The sequence below is a fragment of the Mycteria americana genome, chromosome 3, assembly GCF_035582795.1.
Source record: "Mycteria americana isolate JAX WOST 10 ecotype Jacksonville Zoo and Gardens chromosome 3, USCA_MyAme_1.0, whole genome shotgun sequence".
In the NCBI taxonomy this organism is placed as follows: Eukaryota; Metazoa; Chordata; class Aves; order Ciconiiformes; family Ciconiidae; genus Mycteria; species Mycteria americana.
This window is the reverse complement of record NC_134367.1, coordinates 37,082,771-37,103,107: the sequence shown is the minus strand read 5'-3', so window position 1 is coordinate 37,103,107 and position 20,337 is coordinate 37,082,771. Positions and strand designations below refer to the sequence as shown.

At 37.8% G+C, this 20,337-nt stretch overlaps 1 protein-coding gene across 1 annotated transcript in view; it reads right to left on the bottom strand.

The window, feature by feature from the left end:
- MEI4 (meiotic double-stranded break formation protein 4) overlaps positions 1-20,337 on the bottom strand; it is a 76,400-nt gene that overhangs the window by 48,282 nt on the left and 7,781 nt on the right. Inside the window, exon 2 of the mRNA XM_075497301.1 lies at positions 14,837-15,393. Coding sequence (XP_075353416.1) covers positions 14,837-15,393 — 557 coding nt within the window. The remainder of the gene's footprint in view (positions 1-14,836; positions 15,394-20,337) is intronic.

Below are 20,337 nucleotides of genomic sequence, written 5' to 3'. Positions count from 1 at the left end.
GCTTTGAAAATCTGTGAGATTAAAATAATTTATAAATGTATACATCAAAGATTCTACAAAGATGAAATGTGAATGAAGATGAGATAAAAATAGGTTTCTGAACAATTAAAATTATATGAAAGGATAATGTAATGCATGCACCTACATGTGCTTTGAGGATATATGAATTACAATTGGACTTCCATATACTGGAAATGCACACTCTTCCAAACAAAACAATGAATCCTCTTCCTAAAAATAATCTAGACATTTACAGTTTTGAAAGATCTTCCATAGTATCTACTAAAACTGTATGACAGAAACTAAGTTTGCAACACCTGGATAGTTCTGCCTTGAGAGCACACATGTTCCAGAAGGGTCAGACTGCTTCAAATCATTACTCAGAGGTATAAACAATGCTAAAAAATAGCACATTTTTCATTCAAGCCCCCAATAATTTTTACTTCTTTTTATAAATTAAGGATGGATACATATTTAATAATTCTGTATTTTCACAGTGTAACATTGAGTATACTTGCTAATTTGCCTTTGGCAAGAAAGCGAACTAGACAACCCAGGGTAGTGTTTCTTTTCAAAACATGAGGGAGTAAGGATGCCCTTGAGTTCCTGTTTGCCGAGTTACAGCACTCGCATGGATGTGAGAGATTCCTGTTCAAATTTATGCTGTCTGAAGTCAGAATACTGAACTCTGCTTAATGCAGATGCTTTAATCTGACTGAATCAATATTCATGCAAACACTGTAGTCAGCAGCCTGCTGGTATTCTAGGGTTATGACCCCTCCTTCTTCACCTCACACTTCTATTCTGTCCCAAATAACACGTTTGAGAAATCTGTTTCACTTCAACATGAAACAAAACGGAATACAAAATCTTATGCACGTTTCACACAGGAGAGTGCCTCTGCTGCTCTACCTCTTCCTCAGCCTTTTGTGCCTCTTCCCTGAGGAAAAGAAAAATGAACTGGTTGTTCCTGGGATCCACTACTCTGGGCAGCTTGCAAAATATCAAGCAGCCTTCCACAGCCCTTTCTGACCAGCAGTTGCAATGTAATGGCTTGAGTACAGAAGGGTTAAAAAAAAAAAAAAAATCACCCAAATAATATATGACATTCTTAACCGAAGCAGAAGTAAAATAAGCATTAGTTATAACTCAAATTTAAATTTATCAGTAAGACACTTAAGTCTATGGAAATCCACTTTGATGGGTTTCTAGTACACGATTTCCTAATTTTTTTGACTAGTATGATTTACCCATTATGTTCTGGAAGTCTCAAGTGTTCTATAAACAATACCTGCAGCTATCACCAGGAGCAAATAAAATTTAAAAATTAAAAAAAAAAAAAAAAAAAAAGGCAAAATAGACACTGCTTTGCCCTTTGTAACTGGACATCTCCATTCATGAATCACCTCTTTTGGCCTTCAAAGAGCAATAACTTTTTTTTTTTTTTTTTTTTTTTTGCAAGACAGTGGAAATTAGTACATGATGATTCTGCAGATGCCCTTTGAACAGATGACATTAAATAAAGCTTAATTCACTCTACCTTGAGCAGATTTTAGACAACAATTAAAAGTGTCTCTGTACAGATTAAATAAATTTTGCCTAATCCTTTTCATGAATACTTCTGCTCTACATTGAGTTCTACTATATGAGAAGTGTGAACAAATCTTACATTAAGATGAAAAAAATATTTGTATATAACATGCTTGACATCTTTACAAACTAATGAAATTTCTTCAGGCACTGGTCAATATTCTGTACTTCTCACACAGGCAAAACTCGCTGATTCAGCAATTCAGAGATAGAAATTAAATAGGAGTTCAGTGTGTGATAGGTGCAACAAAGTAGTTTTTCAGTGCTACCTCTCCCAAAGAACACACTAAATGTATACATTTACACACAAACATGATTATGATAGTTCTTTTTTAAGCTCTCTTCTATTTGCTTACAAGATTTTTAGACAGATAGTGAAACAAATGAAGATTTTTATTTTTTTGTAGTTATTAATGCTAGCAGCTGAGATTTAACTAAAACAGGATCTTTCACAAAATTTCCATATCCTTTCTGGTCTGGAAAGAGTTACCATTTTCTAGTTGGAAGGGGATGATGACAGCGGATCTGATACTAGATGACAGGGGATCTTCAAATTTAAAGCCTGAGCCTCTACTAAGGGAAGTAAATAAAGGTTTTGTAATGAAGGTGCTTAGGGTACTTGAGATATGGATTATCGATCCCACTGAAAAATGCCACCTGCTAACTGATTTATTAAAGAGTATGGATTTAATATTGTATTTGGTGGATTTCTTTTTAAGAAAATAAGGAGACAACAAAGAATTAAGGTTAAAATAACACTCACAGACTGTATGCATTAAATGCATACAGAACAAATTTATAGCATATAAGCAATAAATCTGTAAACAGCAAACAGAAGACTTTGTGTTTCACAGCAATGCTCATGTATTGTTAATTAAACTGTAGAAACATTCAAACTGATAATAGTTCAAATAGTATGCAGTTTCATTAAAAATAAAAGCATATCTTCAGCTCTCAAATCTATCAAATGTTAAAAACGGAATAGAAATCTTTTAATCCCTTGGGCTTGTTTAATGGTACAGATGAAATGAAACCTACGCTCTTCAGGGATTCTCAGTTAAAAGCAGTCAGAAAATTAGATTGTAAAAAACATATGATCAGAAACAAGAAAATAATGGAGCCTAGTTCACTGTTTGGGAGGTGCATCATCTCCTCCCACACGCCAGTTTCTGTTCTCTTTCCATGTTCCTCAGGATGCAGAGCAAGAGCGAGCAATGCTGTGCCAGTAGCTGGGAAGGATGTGTGGACTGTCTACCTGTCTCTTGCCAAAATCAACATATAATGTCAATGTGCTGCTTGCCTCAAGCATACTAATTTGCTCTCTCCTCCACCCAGCCGTGAGTTTTAAGTGGAAGGTATTTTTGACCTTCCACTTCTCTTTTCAAGTGATTTCAAACTGGCTATCAGTTTCAAAAGTTACTAGTAGAAGAAGAGACTGATGAGCAAAATAAACAGCACACTCCTATGAGCCTTGTTTCCACAGAAAACCAGGATAAAAATCTTTACTTATGAATTATTTGTTTAGAATTCATTTATCAGAATGTTAGGCATTTCTTTAGTAACAGTTATTCAAAACTTGTGAGTTTAATTCCTTCACGAGTTGCATGATTCACCACACCCTGCAACTACGAAAACTGCACCTTAGTTTCTGTTTCATTACCTTACAACTTTCATGCCAAGTAACAGCTTTGGAAAGCGACTGGCATATTTGGCAATACAGGAGTAAGGCAAATAATTATACAGGTATCCTCAAACTGTGAGGTGTTAAAAACAAAACAGTATTTTTGCCTTTGAACTCACATCACCCTTGCCCTTTGCCAATTTAGTCCAACCCGACTTCCACTCCTAACCCATCAATGTCAATTGGAAAGTTTCACTTTTATACAGTAAGTATTCGTATCCTTTCTCTTATCTTACTGTCATGTTGCTTCCTTTGTTAATTTGATGGTTGTCCTTTATATCTCCTCCTGTTTATGCTGCGCAGTTTCTATCTTCAAGTCTTGGGATTTGATACATATTATTCCAATTCTTTGCTCTGTAAGCCTCATCTCAAGTCCTTGCTCTGCCCTTACCCTTTCATAATCTTGTTCATGCTTCTCTCCACTCTTCTAAACCTGATGTTCTCTGCTATGACCATCAGTTAGCTTCACTGCTGCAAGCTGCTTTTTATATTACAGTATTTCGGTACTGTTTTGCAGAGCTTTGGCTGAAAAACATTCTGAGAGACAGTGTGACATACAATAGAGGTAGGTCTATTTGCAACGTTTGACTGCATGCACCAAAAACGTTTACAGAAATCAAACTAAAGCACAAAAGGGATGCACACATTTTTAGGTGGTTTTTTTTTTTTTTAAAGATTCAGAAAAGGCAAAAAAATAATGAAAATTAAACCAAGATATTTCAATATCTGGGAAATCATAGAATATCTCAAGTTGGAAGGGACCCATAAGGATAATCAAGTCCAACTCCCTGTTCCTCACAGGACTACCTAAAACTAAACCATATCACTAAGAGTGTCGTCCAGATGCTCCTTGAACTCTTGACAGGCTTGGTGCCATGACCACTTCCCTGGGGAGCCTGTTTCAGCAACCGACCACCCTCTCAGTGAAGAACCTTTTCCTAATGTCCAATCTGAACTTCCCCTGACACAGCTTCATTCCATTTCCTCGTGTCCTATCACTGGTCACCAGAGAGAGGAGATCAGCTCCTCCCCTTCTGCTGCCCCCCTTGAAGAAGTTGTAGATTGCCATGAGGTGACCCCTCAGCCTTCTCTTCTCCAAGCTGAACAAACCAAGTGACCTCAGCCGCTCCTTGTAAGTGTTGCCCTCGAGGCCTTTCACCATCTTGGTTGCCCTCCTCTGGACACACTCTAATAGTCTGATGTCCTTCTTATACTGAGGCGCCCAAGACGGCACACAGTACTCAAGGTGGGGCCGCACCAGTGCAGTGTAGAGTGGGACAGTCACCTCCCTTGACTGGCTAGCTATGCTGTGCTTGATGCACCCCAGGACACGGTTGGCCCTTTTGGCTGCCAGGGCACACTGTTGACTCATATTCAACTTGCCATCAACCCAAACCCCCAGAACTCTTTCCACGGGGCTGCTCTCCAGCCTCTCATCCCCCAGTTTGTATGTATAATAAGGACTGCCCCATCCCAGGTGGAGAATCTGGCACTTGCTCTTGTTAATTTTCGTACAGTTGGTGATTGCCCAGCTCTCTAGTCCATCCAGATCTCTCTGTAAGGCCTCTCTACCCTCAAGGGAGTTCACAGCTCCTCCTACTTTATTAGGCAAGCTTACTTAACGTATATTCGATTCCTGAGTCCAGATCATTTATAAAAACACTGAAGAGAACTGGCCCTAAAACAGAGCCCTGGGGAACCCCACTGGTGACTGGCCGCCAACCTGATGTAACCCCATTTACTATAATTCTTTGAGCTCAACCCGTCAGCCAATTGCTCACCCAACGTATTATGGACTTGTCTAGCTGTGTGCTGGACAGTTTATCCAGAAGGATACTGTGAGTATCAAAAGCTTTGCTAAAATCCCAAAACAAGAAAGAATGATTGTAATACAGCACCTGCATGCCGTGCAGAGGATGGAGAAACAACCTGCAGTCAGCCTACTAAGTATTCTGAAAAGCAGAACACTTCGGTGAATGATGCTGGAAAAGCCAGAAATGCCAGCAGTAAATATCATGGTACTCACTGAAAGAAATGTGCAACCTACTGGCTTAAGCACAGCTTTGTTGAATTTCTAGAGAGGGGACGGAAGGTCTCCAAGGAAGCGTACTACATGAACTCCTCCCAGTCATCTTTGCGGACCATGAAGCTTGTTTGTCAGACTGGGAGTGTGAAAGTGCAATTTTTTTCTGCTCACGGATTGAAAATATCTTTCTTAGGTTTGTTTCTTCTGCCTAAAAGTCACTCTCTGATTTGCTGATCAGCATGGTCCCTCTGGCTCCAAATATGCTTTTATTCAAACCAATACCAGTACCCTAGCAAAACAGGCAGCAATTAGTGCATCTGCTTGCTCCTGTCCAAAGGCCAAACTAAGCCAACCCCGCTGCTGCTGCCACATCAGCAAGGAGAGGGAGAGATGAGAGACCACAGCAACTGCTGTGAAGGAGAGACACACTTGCAGCCACCCTCCTACTCCTCTCCTTTACTGCTTCTTCACACCACCCAGCAGAAGCAAATTTCCCAGACTATTTCCTAGGTGTTTACCCTCTCCTTCCCTGCACAGGGGATGGCTGTTACTGCTGAAGTAATGAGGACAGACTCAGACCAGACCCAGCACCTGCAGACACCGGACTACTCTTAAGTAGTATGTCCTCTGATTGACTGACATACACAAACCTTTCCCCTCCTCCTCCTGTCAAGTACAAACACTCAGTACATAGCACAACTTGCTGCTACTTCTCTAGTTGCTTTCTTATGCAATTACAAAAGATTAAAGCATTAAAGAACATCTTTTTAAGTTTCATTAGTATTTTTCTAGTACGAGTTCCGTAACAAATGCTTTATTGAACACAAGATAGATAAAAGCTACCATATCTCCCATCTGTAAAGGTGGTTTATTTTACAAAGAATGCTCTTACGTTGTTCTGCCACAAGTTACCTCTGGTAAACTCATGTTGCATTTGATATCATTTATCTCTAAATCTTTAATTATTCTTTTATTTTAACTTTGTTCTAAAGCTTTGTATGTTATTGAGATAAACTGCTACCTGAGTAACTTCCTCTTAACTTTCAGTTTCAAATACGGAGTGTGCTATATTAGAAATTCTAGTCACAATAACACCAGCTCTAGGTCTTTGATTCTAAACTTAAAATTTTTTTTCCCTTCAGTTTCATACGATGAAGACTTATCTTGTCTTTCCCGTTTTGAACACCTTACATCCTCTTTAGTTGGATAATATATATAAAACAATGACACATCATCGATGGGATAAAATACATATAACAGACCCTGTTGTGAGTTTGTGTTTTTTTAAAATCAACAACAACAACCACCACCAAACCAACCAACCAAAAAACCCTAACCTAAAACTAAAGCAAGACCTGGATATCCTTAGAGGAATTCAGGGCTTCAAATCACTGTCACATTTAATTTAGTGTCTACCTCAAAATGGTCATATTCATTTCCATACACTAAAACCAAGTACCTTGCTTATATCACCTCACCCCAATCACCTTTACAGAAAAGGCAACACTTTCTTTGAGGGCACACAAACACACAAGTCATCAGTTCATCTGAAGACTAAGTACAAGAAACTGATGTATAAAGAAATCCAGCTAACTACTGAAGACACTTGGGATCCTGCTGGTACCAGAGTTTCCACCAATAAATTTACCTTAAGCATTGCTATCTTGGCAGAGATCAAGAACGTCTGCAACTTCTTGGGATTCGTGAATTAGGCATCTAAATATCTAATTCATCCAAGAGGCTGGATCTGGTGAATATTGTCAACAGGAAGACAGTATCAATCCCAGTTAAACAAACAGCATTCACAACAGCTGCCACTCAGACAACTCTGATGTTACTGCTGACCATTTTTTTTAATACCTACTGTAAATATTCTATTGATTATGAAGAAGCAGCTCTTGATACAAAGTCTTCCCTGCCTGAGAGATTAAAATTTCTATTACTCTCGATTCCTCCTTCTTAACTAGTCCTGCTCAGAAGCCTAGAGGAGTGAAGAACTGCCTATCTGCCTGCTGATGCTGAGTTGCCAAGCCATGCTAATGGATGCAGGAGACACTAAGCAACAAGTGTGAGCTCACTCAGAGCAGAAGAGTTATGGATTCAAATTTTTAATCTGAGGACTGCTTAGAAAAAGCCACTGGATACATTACATAAAACAGGTATTCTTTAGCTTTTAAGTTTTTAAACTAAAGAGTGAGCTGGTCATCCTTAAAGAAATTTAGGGATGTAAATCAATATCTCATTTAAGTGTCTAAGATTTACAGCCTGTGCCCGCAAATGAAAATGGTTTTCAGATGTTTATTTCCCAATCCTTCACTCTTCTTCCCTCTGCCCACAACGTGCAAGCTACTTTGAATACCACTTAAAGATGCCAAGTATGTGGCACGCATACCTAGGAAGAACAGAGGTACCTCATTTAGGGTTGTGGATTTCACTGCAGGAGTTGAGCACTAAAAAGTTAGGCAAGGAATACTCAACTGTATTTGCAACTGGCTGTAGATAGCAGGCTCTATAGAGCTTACTTTTCATTTCTACCCTATCACCATAACACAAACACACACTTTATTTGCACACACAAAAATACTTCCTAGAGAAGCATGACAAATTTTAGCTATGAGAAAAGGTTCATTAGTAAACAGGCAAAAGAACAGAGCAACCCTAAGATTCTCGTTATTAAAGTATGTAGACACATTTTAATCAATGGTTGAGGACTACTATCAAAAACCCCTTGGGACAGACAGCCACCTTTAAAAACTAGAGAATGTAAGATGTAATTTTCCCCCAAAACAAATAAACAAACAAGCACCATCTCTGTTAAAAGCAACAAACTGAATTTTTCCATGATGCGAAAGACAATCCTTATAGCAAGAACAGCCCTAGACCTCTATCTGAAGTGACCAGAATGAAACTAAAGAGCTGGGGTAAGTAACCATGTGATGGAGCTAAGGTGGTCATATAATCTCTTTGAATAATGTCCTACTATGGTACCCCTGAGAACAAAAAAATAGAACAATTTTAAGTCCTTTTGTTCAATAACATGGCTAGAATAACAGAAAACAAGGCCCAGATAGAATTCAAATGCTTCTACACAGGCACAATAACTGAAGGACTGAGGGATGGGCTTTGATGTTGCTGTTCCACACGGTCTCAGCTGCAAATATCACAGAGATGCCAAAGAAGCAAAATGACACTGCTAATGTGATGCTACAGAAAGTTAAGAGAGCTCTGACAGAAAGCATTCACTGGAGAGAGACTGGGGGCAGAGGAAACAAACAAACAGCTTTTGATATATATTTCCTATCATGTTAAACAAAAACAAGAACTTCCTGTATTCTTGCATTAAGGGCCCCTCATATATTTAATTTGTAAATCAAGAGAACAGCAAAGGCTTATTCCGTCCCTTTTTTTCTCCTCCTAGTGGAAGTAATCTGTAATACCCTGAATACTAACTAATGACTTGGATAAAAACAGGCAATGACAGTATTTGTTACTAGGAAAAGAGACAGTCCTGAAAAAACAGCATTACAAGCAGGCTGGAAACGATGAATAAAACTTTTTTGCTCTAATGGTAAAAAAAAATCCTGCTAACTTCATCCTGTAACTCTTCAATAATTATAGCTTTAGTGCATGATGTGTATCAGCTGAGGCTGGCTGAGGAGGGAAGGTAGACAAAGTCTAAGAGGCAGACAAAATTTTCTTTCATTCATTCCTGTCTAGCTACTAACTATGATCCACTTTACCGAAGTAAATGAGAGTCAGTTTGGTGATTGCTTTAGACTGTAGTGATTTACAAGACAATGGATTTTGATTACCATTTGAAATAGCTCTCTACATAGGACAACAGATTGCTGAGAAAATTTAAAACATTGACTCTTACTAGACCATAAAATCCCGGCAACACACTTTAATATTCATACAAATGAACTGCTCTTCCACCATACAAGCAAAATTCTTTGGCCGATGAAAATGCACCATGTCTCAAGAGCCATCATATTCCCCTGAGGACTCAGTTAATTTAGGAAAACTGAAACCCACTAGTTTTATACTTGGGAGACACTGGTGACATGAATAAATAAATCTTTTAAGTCTTATTTGTCCCTGAACAGATAAGACTATTGTATACTGATGAGTCAAGTACTGTCCTGGCAGCTGCCGACAAAAGATACTGCAAACTATACAGGGCCAGGGGAATTTATTGTCACCCATAACTAGTTGGAGCATGTATTAACTACATACAGTTACATGTATTAAAACTATCAGAGTAAGTTTATAATTACTCTCTTCCCGGCAATTTCAGTCATTAAGGAATCATACAAATTGTATCCTAGATAAGAAAAGATTCAAAAGCATGGTTCTGATTAATGTATACATTTTCAACTGCACAAGCACACTTACATATGTTTCATTATATGATTGCCAATGAGATTCAAACATTTCTTTCTTTCTGCTTTTCATTGTACTACATTTCAACTTGTTATTTTCATGAAGAATCGTGAATCCTTTCTCACACAAACATCTGGTAAAGGCACTAAACTACTACGTAGAATTATTGCATTTGCTTTTCTGCTAAATATATCAACAGTAATATTTGAGCATTTGCAAAATTCTTCATAAAGACTTTTAAATAGAACATAAGAAGAGAGTGAAAAATGAAAACAGGCAGTAACGTCCCAAACAGGATAAGAAAAGTTCCTAGAGACTATGGTCATGTCTCAGTATCCATTCAGATACTCCTAACACAAAACAACTTCAAAGCAACTACCCTAAAGGTAGGGTAGCCAATTTGCAAAGGGGACAAGGGTTTAAAAAAAAAAAAAAAAAAAAAGGAAGGAAATAGCACATAACTTGTTTTGTTTTGTTTGAATGGAACAGGCCATTCATGACTCTTGACAGCATCTCTGAAGTCAGTATTGATGTTTTAAACATAGCATGAGAAGAAGCAAACAACCACAGTTCACTGAAACACAGCTCTTTTCCTTCTGGGTCGTGTTTGAAAGAGATTATGAGTGAGGTTGGGCAGATGGATGAGGTATTTGTTGAACAGCAACAAGGCACCAGAAAACAATCTCTTCTCTGAGAGCCCTACACAGCTCAACTTTACAATCCTGAAGGCAATGTACACCATTGTCTTCTATTTTAGTGTTTTGATTAACTCCTTAAAATAAGAGGTCCAAGAAATGGACACAGATCTCTGTAGAGAACCCAGGGTCAAGGCCAGGATCTTCCAGCACATAATTGATGCATTAGCCATGCTCCAAACTACAGTATCAGCTGTACCTAAAAGAAGTACAACCAGTGAACTGAACTTCTGTCAACAATGATGATAAGCTAGTGTGACACCACTACAGATCACATCACATAAATCATATGTAATGCAGCACCCTGTGACTGCATCTGGCCATGACAGCTTTGAATATAGCTGAACTGCATTGAAAGAAGCCAGATGTAAAAGTATTTTTCTTCTCTCTCCGAAGTAACAAATGAGACTCTGAATTGCTTAACAATTGTTCTGAAGTTTTGCACAGCTCTATATATGAGGGATGTAAATAAGACATGTATGAAGTATCTTAATTTCTGCTATGGGGATTTGATGTCTAAAGCTAATTCTATGACGCTACAGCCAGCTCAAGTTCACCACAGCAGGTTTCCAGGCAAGCTCCAGATGCTGCCCATGTAAAAGGAATTTAGTGGCCTCTCTGAAGTGCCCTACTGCAATGAGCTGTGCAAAACCTTCACCAGAAACATGAAACACACATGCTATTCTGAACAGCACGGTGAGTTGGGAATCCCCAGTGCCTCCAACTGTTGCATTTTTCTGAAATAGGAGAAATGATTGCTTGTTCCAACACATCCTGGACAACAGAGACAAACCTCAACAGAACAGGTACATCTTAGTGCCAGTGAGCAAGTGATGCACCTAGGAGCAGCACCTAGGAGATACACATTTACTATGTCCCTGTGGAGGTGGATGGAGATAGCTGTTGTCAAATCCCAGATGGGTAGATTAAGGAAAAAAAAGTTCCAGTGCTTCCTTTCTGAAGGGGAAGAGACAAAGTTTCTACCCTACTGGAGCTGTAATTACATACCATAGCTCCTGTGGAAGTTTTCCATGGGAAATATTTTCCTGTGTTTTGTCAGGTAGTAGAGATCAGTCCATTTGAAAAGTACAGCCAGTGGCTCTGCAAACTGAATCGTCTCACAGAGTCTTCTTATAATACAACAGCACTTCTCTCCGCTTTAAAGCAGGACTTGCAAAGAACCTGCATAAATAGGACAGTGGTTCTGCTGACAGTAGAGTGACTCAACACGAATGAACAATTTGCACATCGAAAGGCAATGCACCAACAGCAATACACCCATATGAACCTCCAAGAGTCTCAGTGTTGAAGACTCAAAAACTAGTGACAAGCAAAGCACTTGCTCCACAGATCAGCAGTGACTATCACAGATTTAGCAACATGAGAGCAACAGCTCATCTGTACCAGAGTTAGACATAGGATCCCCACAAGCTTTTCTGTAGCAACCATACAGGGATGCAAGACTATGCCAGTAGAAGGTGCAGAGACAGGCCTTTGGGCAGATGATTTAACCTCAGAGCATTCATGCTTCACCCTTAGCAGCCGTGACTTAAGACTCCTTCTAGATATTTCCAGAAGGCTTCTTCCAAAAGACTGTGTGTCTGACAGCTGTATGCAGACTTCTAAGCTGCTCTCCAACTCTCCAAACATGGAGGGAGAGGAGAAAAATTAAAAAGGGAAATTCAAGAGGCTACTTTTATTTGTAGTTCTTTGACTTAAATGATTTTAAGTAATATTTCCTTTTATTTCACCTCTCATATCTTAAATGGTAGGGGTTTTTTTTTCTTTTGATACTCGTGTCAATTTGGAGTTTCAGGTCAAAAAAATTCTATCCAAAGTGCACAGCTTTAGGCAACTGAATCCAGGCAGAAAAAATACTCTTGAGTACATGTCTTTGCTGGCTCCTACAGCTTCCAGTGCTTTATAATTAGAAACATCTCAAACAATGGGACTCAACAGTTACAGCAAGTAATTCTGCTGCTGTTTTTCTTCCTTTACATCTAATGCAGAGATAATTACCTCTTTTCCAATTCTCAAAGGTTTTTTAAGTTATTTAATTTGCTCGCAAAACACTGGAATTGCTTTTGAAGATGAGGTGTTAAGTGTAATCCACAGCCACTTCTGTCTTTGTTCACTTTTTGAAGATGTTTCTCACAGTCCTTTGTCTTTCTTGACAGCTCCCGACAGTTTTATAGGTGAGGATGGCGAAGGTAAATCTGTGTCAAATACTATAGCTGCATTGGTGGCTGGCTGTATGAATGCTTTTTGACAGTTAGTAAGGTTAGATACAACAAAAATCCTAATGTTTTTATACTGCAGGCATTTAAGCATCCTCCTGGAACCAAAATTCATACAGTTTGCCACTCTTTCCAGATGACAGCCTTGTAATTAATAGTAATTTTATTTTAAACCTATAATCTTGATATTTCAATCACCACTTGAGTAAACAGTGATGATTAAAACTGAAGCATAAAGTGTCCCTGGGAGATATTCTGGTACACAGCACATGAAGAATTAGTTATACAATTTCCACTACTAATTCTGAATTCTACATATTTATTTCCATATTCAATTCAGTTTAAAGAAAACCAAACCTCTAAAAAGAATTTTTCAATAAATCTTTATAAACTTCGCAATTACTACACAAAACATTTCCCCTTCTTTCCTAGAAATCTGGAAACTATCATGATTATTCCTTAATAATTGGTTTATACAATTTTTAAATTCTTTGAATCTGTTTGATTGAAGTAATGGCTGCCAATAGGAATGACTCTTAAATCAATATTTTGGTGGAAGCAAGATATGAAATACCTCATAAAAAGCCATCTGTTTCAGTGAAGTTATTCAGAGAAGAGATGCCACTTGCAAATTATGTGGACATACTCCACCCTTCCTGAATGATTTCTAAGAGCACTTTGCAGACTTGAAATGCCCTTGATCTATGAGGATATTTTCTCTCATTTAAGATGTGATACCTCTCACTTAAGCTTTGCTTTTCTTTCTGTCCTCTCCCCAGGTTCCTCCAATCACCAAATGATCCCTCTCTGGATAACCTCTTGGTTGCGCTCCTACAATTAACTTTATTTTAATTAACTTCCCATTTGGGAAGAGGAGGGGAACAGGTGGAAACACTGGACGTCATCAACTGAGCGCCTGCTCAAATTTTCTTTCTTCTGTATCCTGTAATCACTCAACAAATAAAAGGAGTCACACCTGCGTGACTCTCTATTCCTAATACCACACAAATGGTATGTATGCTCACATCCTTTCAAAACACTGGCCAGGGACACCTCTAATTAAAAACTAAGTATCACACCATGGTGACACTAGAATAAAAAGCACCCTGGTATTAGAGACAAAAGGCTCTAGTCCTGGAAAATCTTCAGTATATGAAGTTTTCCTTCTGAATGCTTTCGTCTTCCTACATCTAAACAAAATACAGGTATATATCCCCCACCTTAGTTTGTTCATGATATTTGTTTGATATTTACATTCTGGAATAAATACTTAATACACTGTGAGTGGGATTCATTTTAAATTAAGACAAATGTGTACATGTGTCCACAGGTGTAGCAGATGTCTAGGCTCTCATTTTGCTAAAGGCAACTCCAGAGCTTATCCTAAAATAGGGACCTAGTACCTGATCAGTATTCTTTAGGCTCCATGGATTCTAGCAATACTATCTGAATTTACTATAATGGTAGTGTAGTTACATACATGTGGACACTAAATTGGTACATCTAAGTCTCAAACAATTCCACCATCATGCCTGTTCCAAGTTAATATAAAAGACAGAATGAAAACCAAAAATCCTAAGACAGACAATGGAATTCATTACTTATGGGAAGTCTTGTGAAGACGGACTAGGGATATTTCAGTTGAATGAGGAAACTAACAAGATGACGCATGGAACAATGCAAAATGATGAATACAGACAAAATGCAGCTCAGTCCTATTTGCTGTTTGTGCCAGGGACATGCCATTTCTGAATTCTTCACTCATTTACTGATTTATTTTTAAAACACATATTTGCAAATGTCTAGAAAGTGACAGAGATCTTCTGAAGCAAACCAACCTATTAATCTAGGTGCACAAGAAAGAATAAAAAATTGTATAGTCATTACTTTGTGAATATCTATACTATATCTTCATATAGCAAGAGAAACAATGTGTTTTTCTCTCATATTTTCTACAAAGCTGTTTTAATCTGCCTTTTCAACAGTTTTTAAAAGTCCTATACTCAGGAATAGACTAGAAGAACTTGCATGCATGAGCAAGAACTTTTTCAAATGCTTTAGAGCATTTATTGTCCATACCACAAAAAAGAACAACTACAGAAATCTCCAAGAAGTACTCTTCAAAATAGAAGACAAATTAGTATTTTAAAAAGTGCATAAAACCAGGAAAATATTACAGTATACTGAAAAGGTGTAGGAAAGATGGAAGATGTTTTAAACTTACCCTATTGACATTGCTGTTTCTTAAAATAATCTGAATTAGATTTTTCTTAAATTCTTCCAGCTTCTTGAAACACCTCTTCAAAACATGATTAGATAATTTAGTATCAGTTATTAAACTGATCAAAACACAAACTGCTTCAGTAAGAAGATTAGAAACTGGAAATTTAGGACTGTTGTAAAAAACAGTCAGTCCATCAAGCAACCGAGACACTGACTTGCATATGGTGAAAGAATCATTCTCAAGCTCTGTGAAGTCTGCTCGAAGAATTCCTCCTTCTGACAGTTTTCTTATTTCAAGCAGATGTTGCAAAAACTGCACTGGAGCAGTTAGAGATTCCTCCTTGGTAGTACAGCAAAGATTCAATGGGGGAACTCTTTTCAACCAACGTTTAGAAGTGTCAACATGCTCAGATTGGTGAAAATCAGAAGCTATCCCTAAAGAATCGAATGCATAGTCATTAGACACATCACATCCAGAGTCTTCTAGCTGGCTTGAGTAACTCATAGGGTTTATACATTCCTGATCCAGAAGAGTTTCAGCAGATGCATCTGGTTTTCCTGAAACACAAATGTGAAAGTTAACGTTTGTGTAATACTTAAATACATCCTTATAGAAAGTTTCCTTTCTCTTCTTGCTTCCACACAAAAATCACGTAATACGTATGTATGCTTGCTCCCCAAGAACTTCCCATGATTAGAATTTACCTGTGGAAGAAGGTGACATTCTTAAATTAAAGTCAAAACTTTCAGAAGGTAGTGTCTATTTGTGAACAAGAGGTTTTATGCTCATAGTAATATGACCAGTAATTTTGAGTTTAAAATTCCTGATGGTTTTAAGTTTTCACATATATAATTTAAGTGGACATCACATGAACAATTTAAGTGGACATCTATACTCTTGTTAATTCCCAGGGAAGGAAATGCATGTAAATTTCTGGTCCCCCAAACATTTTCACTACTTTTATTCTCAAGAACTCACACTGCTTTTAAAAGACAGCAAAGGTCTGTTACTATAAATGCATCAAATAAGATCTTCTCCTTTACTTGTATTCTTTCTCCCCAGGTCAGGTAAGGAATTCTAACAGAGTCAAAGTTGAACAGACCATTACACTTCAGCTGTTTATTATTTAACAAAGAAAAACATTCAGAATCAAAAATTTCTCTAGTCACCACCTATCTCATACTAGCTTCTTCAAAGACACACAAACTACATTACAGAAGGTATGCATTGCATTCACACTATTAAATTATTTTTGTACACCATTGTAGAATCTCTTTCATCCTATTTCACACATTAGATACATTTAAGTCAGTGCCTCTGGGCATAAACTCAGTACTAAGTGACAACAGACTCCCTCTGTGCTACATGCTACCTATGCCAAAAGATTACAGTCAAAACAAGCAAGAGACATTAAAGCAGTGAAGTGGAAGACCAACACACGTAAACACCTCTGTGCCATGAGGCAAGGCTAAAACCCTTCTGACCAACGCCTGTCTGTGCCCTGCTTACCGGGCCACAGCCACAAACTGCTTTTCCTCTCACTCTTAAAAAACATGCATATACTGTTCATATTTTCCACAAGGATCCAAAGCAATACCATATTCCTCTGTGTTTGTATTCTTAAACAAATAAAAACATTTTATAGATGGTTTGGCCTGATGGGAAATAAATGCTATATTTCATGGAAAACCAAAAAAAGCATTTTTAACACAGAAAACATCACTAGGCAGCAATCTACAGTATTCTGTACACTAATGAAACACTACTCAAAAAAGTTTATACAGACTTGATTAAATATACAATTTCAAATGGAATTCTAACCATTACCTCAGTCTCTGAAAACATACCAGATCATCCAATAAGGGTACTACTACTGAGATCAAAACTGGAAATGTGGTTTATTTATTTATTGTTGTGTTTCATGCCTTTAACATTCAGACATACTCAAAATTGAACAGGATTGGTACCAATCGACTCACAATGAAAGGGATAACTGTAGGGAAATCAACCAACATTTCCAGGAGGTAGGAAAAGCAGGGCTTGTTCGGCCAGCCTAGCATTTTATATATTAACACTGTTCCCAAATGCCCTGCATACCCAAACTTGGAAAGCAAGCAAAGAAGCAAAGCACGCTTCCCATGGTCTGACTAACAAAAACAGTCATCAATCTTTCATGTCTTCTCTCCCTAGGGTTTTGAGCAAAAGACATTCTGGAGGAAAAAAATTGCAAGTTGTTTTTGGTGCTGTTTAAGGAAAATAAGCCCTTCTAGGGATTCCATCTACTGTGAGTTTCACTATGGGATATTTTGTTCCTCTTTTTAATCCCATGGGGCAATATGAAAATTGCTCATGAGGATGTAGCACCAGGAGTCAAAAGAAGCAAAGCAAGAACTACGTGCAGAAAACCATATGTTCGTGGATTCTCTTGTTGACGGAAAAAAAAATAGCAGAGGTGAAAGAAAGGAGAAGGAAAGAGAAGAAAAAGGGAAGAAAAGAATAATACAGAAATATCCATAGAAACCAAACTTAAGACCATCCCCAAATAAAAGAGGTAGCATATACAATGAAACACTCCTACAAGCAGGAGACAATGTTGCATTTATGCTTAGGTTCCTACTCACAAACTCCAGTCCCATGATGAGCTTCCAGAAAACCCTGTTCTAATAAGTTCCCAATAGCAGCATATTTCCTGTTCAATTAATACTACAAAATGCTTTAAGAATGTTCAGTCATTGATATATTCTAGTCATTTGGGGAGGAGGCGGAAGTTATCTTTTAAAAAAATAAATAAACTACCCACCAGGAAATGCTCATTATTCCCCTCAAAATGTCTAGAAACAGCTTATAATTTATTTCTTGAAAGAAGGTAGACTAATCACTTTGTACTTACCTACTATTTAAATGAGAAAGCAGTCTTGATGTTCACACCATGTGGTTATCAAGTACAAAAAAAAAAAAAAAACCCCAACAAAAACACCAGCATTAAGCCTGCCTCACACTAACAATCATCTTTAAACAGTAATTTCAAGAACATTTGACTATAAATATACTGGAACAAGAAATATGAAAATGTAGTGCGCATGATAAACTAACCACAAAATTTTACAATTATTTTATATACGTAATGAAATATCTGGTCATAAGCAATTTTACAGACTCCTTAAATATGTCGCATCACATTCAGGAAACATTTAAACTCTCAATTCCTATTTAGGACTTTAGTTCCTTACTACATTAAGATCCTGAGTTGAAAGTCAGAATTGTGTGCTCCCCAAACAAAGGAAGATACGGTCACAAGAACAGCCTTGGGGTCCAAAGGCTGAAGAACTGACATCCCTCTACACGTATCCATCACTGCAGAAAGTGTCTGGCCTGAAAGCCAGCAGTCATTCAAGGGACAAGGGAGTGACTTGCATACTGTGTATAGCATGTAAGCAAGGTTTGTAGGCACTTCTGTGAAGCATAAGAACTTGAATGCACATACTGCTGTGGGACCATGGAACACATCAGGGGAGCAAGATGCCAATAAGTCTTATGATTAGAGAGTGTGGAGTCTTCAGCTAGTCCTGAGGAAGCAGAGTCTGGCAAACACCAAAGGCTACCCCATCTCCCAGGTGAATTCTGTCACTTCTGAATAGCCACCTTAATACAGACACCAAGACTCAGTTCAGGCACAAGAAAGGGAGAAGGAGGAGCTAGTTGCTTCATCAGGACTGGAAAACACCTTTTATCTCCTGAGTGCCTGTTGCCAGCAGTATGGTCATAAGGATTCTCAGAGCTGTGAAGAGACAAGGGAATGACCCAGCTCCTGGTCCTACCCAATGTGGAATAAGAGAGGCAGCATTTGTAATTCCCATGTAGCAGGAGCAGGGGTGGTGGAAGATGCTTTCTCAGACACCTGCGCTACTGGCTGTCACGGCCAAACAGTGTTTGAATGAGGAAGGCCACATGCTATATGTCGTTCAAAATTTAAAAACTGAAAAGGGTCCTCAACTGATGAAATTGCCGTGAAATCATAAAATGGCCTTCAAGTCTTTTGAAAAACTTAATATACCTGCAGTTACACCACCAACAGGGACTGTAGAACAGAACACAGGCTTGAAGGTGGCAGATGTAAGTAAGTGAAGAGATGATTTGAATTCTGCAAAGAAAAAATTACTTCAGTTTCAAGCATTAGGCATTGTTTATATTCTCTCACTTTGAAAGCACATACATGGATTATCACTTGAAAATCAAAACCAATGATGTTAGACATGTAAACCTCTCTTAAAACTCAGTTACAACTGACAGGCTCAGTTCCACTTCTTAAAAAAAACAAAACAAAACCAATTAAAAAAGAGACAATCTTAGAAACCTCTCTGATGATACAGCATTCTGCTTTCCAAGTAGGTGTTCAGTCAATAACTTCTAAAAGGAAACAAAAACATATGTGAAATTATTCATATTTTTTTCCTATTGTGTTCACTTCTCCAATTCTGCATTTTTCAGGACTCTGTTATTCTTCATTTAATCTTCATTGATTGGTTTGTTACAAGTGCACTTTTGATGAACGATGAATCAAGTTTATTCTCCTCTTAAAAAAAAAAACAGTCAAACAAAAAAAAAAACCCCACTCCTCACATCTTAACTGTTTTCTTTACCTTTTCTTCATGTGTACGCCTGCCTCTATTCTGCTGTTTTCATAACTACCCAAGCTGGCTGGTTGAAAAAAACCATCTCTCCTCCCTCATGAACTTCTGTGTGTTTAACACCCCACTGTTGTCCTGATCTGGAACCAAGCCAAATTTCTGTATATATCAAAGCAAAGAAATATGTGAACATTTTGAAATAATAATGAAAAAATAATAAAAAGCTTCCAGGATTTTCCAAATGAAGACATTTTAGAAGCTGTGTATCCCACACTTTGCTTCTGCATCTTCATGGGGTTTTTTTATAACCAGCTTGGAAAAGAAAGCTCTTCCGTTTAAAGCAAAGGTATTTCACACTGACATACTTTGTCCCATTTAAGAATAATTTCAGAGAAATGAATATAGGACTGAGTATCTAAAATCCTCAAATTAATTGTTCAATGCCAGGATTTAAATTTTTCTCAGAAGGCTTAGAAGCATACACTTCAATTTGTTAGGGATTTTGCTTACATAAAGCATCTAAACGTTTAGAATTCAGTAAGAACTGAGAAGGATTTTGAGGATATAAACATTCATTTTTAGGGGATTTCTGTAGAAGACAGCACAAATCTTCTGTAGTTCAAGTCAAATAAAGAATACTTGAAGGAAAGATATGGAAGGATCGATAATCAGGTGACGAACATACAGATTTGGGTCAGTTAATGCTCATCAAGAAGCTTTCATGACAAAAGATCTAACATGCTTTACGATATTGACCATCTCAATGAGATGACTGAAATTTGGGTTCTAAGCTAGATAGGAGATATTTCAAGATATTAAGTGAATTAATGTTACCTATGAAGCCTACCTGTCTGAACTGGTAGTACTGAACTG